Below are 2500 nucleotides of genomic sequence, written 5' to 3' on the forward strand. Positions count from 1 at the left end.
CCCTAGTATCTAACTCCTTTCCTTCTTTCTCCCCTCCCCTCCCTTCCCCTTCCCTCCCCTCCTCTTCATCTATATTCCCCTCCCCTCCCCCAGTAACTAACCCCCCCTCCTCCTCTCCTCTTCCCATCCACACTGACCACCCCCTCTCTCTCCTTTCCCCTCCCCTCCCCCAATACCTATCCCCTCCCCCCTCTCCCCTTCCCATCCTCACTAACCACCCCCGATCCCCTCCTTTCCCCTCCCCCCTCTCCCCTCGTTATCCACACTAACCACCACCTCTCCCCTCCCCCAATAATTAACCACCCCCTATCCTCTCCCCCCTCCCCCTCCTCATCCACACTAACCCCCCCTCTCCCCTCCTCATCCACACTAACCACCCCCTCTCCCTTCCCCTCCCTCCCCCCTCTTCCCTCCCCTCCTTATCCACACTAACCCCCTCCGCTCTCCCCCCCTCTCCCTAGGGCGTGCGGCAAGGAGCTCCCCTACAAGATAGTGGGGCGAAGGTGGGGCGACGTTCAGCAGACGACGTCCTCGGGGAAGCTGGCCGAGAAGGAGTTCGGCTGGAAGGCCTCTCGCACCCTGGATGACATGTGTATGTCTTTTGCCTTCTGTGTGGATGGTTGGGGTCCGTGTGTATGGTTGGGGTCTGTGTGGATGGTTGGGGTCTGTGGGTATGGTTGGGTTTTGTGTGGATGGTTGGGTTCTGTGTGGATGGTTGGGTTCTGTGTGGATGGTTGGGTTCTGTGGGTATGGTTGGGTTCTGTGTGGATGGTTGGGTTCTGTGTGGATGGTTGGGTTCTGTGTGGATGGTTGGGTTCTGTGCGTATGGTTGGGTTCTGTGTGGATGGTTGGGTTTTGTGTGGATGGTTGGGGTCTGTGTGGATGGTTGGGGTCTGTGTGGATGGTTGGGTTATGTGTGGATGGTTGGGTTCTGTGGGTATGGTTGGGTTCTGTGTGGATGGTTGGGTTCTGTGGGTATGGTTGGGTTCTGTGTTTATGGTTGGGTTCTGTGTGGATGGTTGGGTTCTGTGCGTATGGTTGGGTTCTGTGTGGATGGTTGGGTTTTGTGTGGATGGTTGGGGTCTGTGTGGATGGTTGGGGTCTGTGTGGATGGTTGGGTTTTGTGTGGATGGTTGGGTTCTGTGTGGATGGTTGGGTTCTGTGGGTATGGTTGGGTTCTGTGTGGATGGTTGGGTTCTGTGGGTATGGTTGGCTTCTGTGTGGATGGTTGGGTTCTGTGCGTATGGTTGGGTTCTGTGTGTATGGTTGGGTTTTGTGTGGATGGTTGGGGTCTGTGTGGATGGTTGGGTTTTGTGGGTATGATTGGGTTCTGTGTGGATGGTTGGGGTCTGTGTGGATGGTTGGGGTCTGTGTGGATGGTTGGGTTCTGTCGTATGGTTGGGTTCTGTGCGTATGGTTGGATTCTGTGTGGATGGGTGGGGTCTGTGTGGATGGTTGGGTTCTGTGTGGATGGTTGGGGTCTGTGTGGATGGTTGGGTTCTGTGTGGATGGTTGGGTTCTGTGTGGATGGTTGGGTTCTGTGTGGATGGTTGGGTTCTGTGTGGATGGTTGGGTTCTGTGTGGATGGTTGGGCTCTGTGTGTATGGTTGGGTTCTGTGTGTATGGTTGGGCTCTGTGTGGATGGTTGGGTTCTGTGTGGATGGTTGGGGTCTGTGTGGATGGTTGGTTTTTGTGTGGATGGTTGGGTTCTGTGTGGATGGTTGGGGTCTGTGTGGATGGTTGGGTTCTATGTGGATGGTTGGGTTTTGTGGGTATGATTGGGTTCTGTGTTTATGGTTGGGTTCTGTGTGGATGGTTGGGGTCTGTGTGGATGGTTGGGCTCTGTGTGGATGGTTGGGCTCTGTGTGTATGGTTGGGGTCTGTGTGTATGGTTGGGCTCTGTGTGTATGGTTGGGTTCTGTGTGTATGGTTGGGGTCTGTGTGGATGGTTGGGGTCTGTGTGTATGGTTGGGCTCTGTGTGTATGGTTGGGTTCTGTGTGAATGGTTGGATTCTGTGTGGATGGTTGGGTTCTGTGTGGATAGTTGGGGTCTGTGTGGATGGTTGGATTCTGTTTGTATGGTTGGGTTCTGTGTGTATGGTTGGGCTCTGTGTGTATGGTTGGGTTCTGTGTGTATGGTTGGGTTCTGTGTGGATGGTTGGGGTCTGTGTGTATGGTTGGGTTCTGTGTGTATGGTTGGGTTCTGTGTGTATGGTAGGGTTCTGTGTGTATGGTTGGATTCTGTGTGTATGGTTGGGTTCTGTGTGTATGGTTGGGTTCTGTGTGTATGGTTGGATTCTGTGTGTATGGTTGGGTTCTGTGTGGATGGTTGGGTTCTGTGTGGATGGTTGGGGTCTGTGTGTATGGTTGGGTTCTGTGTGTATGGTTGGGTTCTGTGTGTATGGTTGGGTTCTGTGTGGATGGTTGGGTTCTGTGTGTATGGTTGGGTTCTGTGTGGATGGTTGGGTTCTGTGTGTATGGTTGGACTCTGTGTGTATGG

General features: G+C 53.9%; 1 protein-coding gene across 1 annotated transcript in view; it reads left to right on the top strand.

Annotated features, from left to right (window-relative positions):
* Nucleotides 1-2500, top strand: part of LOC122257256 (UDP-glucose 4-epimerase) — a 21481-nt gene that overhangs the window by 16766 nt on the left and 2215 nt on the right. Inside the window, exon 8 of the mRNA XM_043022431.2 lies at nt 462-592. Within this exon, the coding sequence (XP_042878365.1) occupies nt 462-592 (131 nt within the window). The remainder of the gene's footprint in view (nt 1-461; nt 593-2500) is intronic.

This window comes from Penaeus japonicus, unplaced genomic scaffold (genome assembly GCF_977035675.1).
Source record: "Penaeus japonicus unplaced genomic scaffold, GWHDUDI00000001_assembly GWHDUDI00000040, whole genome shotgun sequence".
In the NCBI taxonomy this organism is placed as follows: Eukaryota; Metazoa; Arthropoda; class Malacostraca; order Decapoda; family Penaeidae; genus Penaeus; species Penaeus japonicus.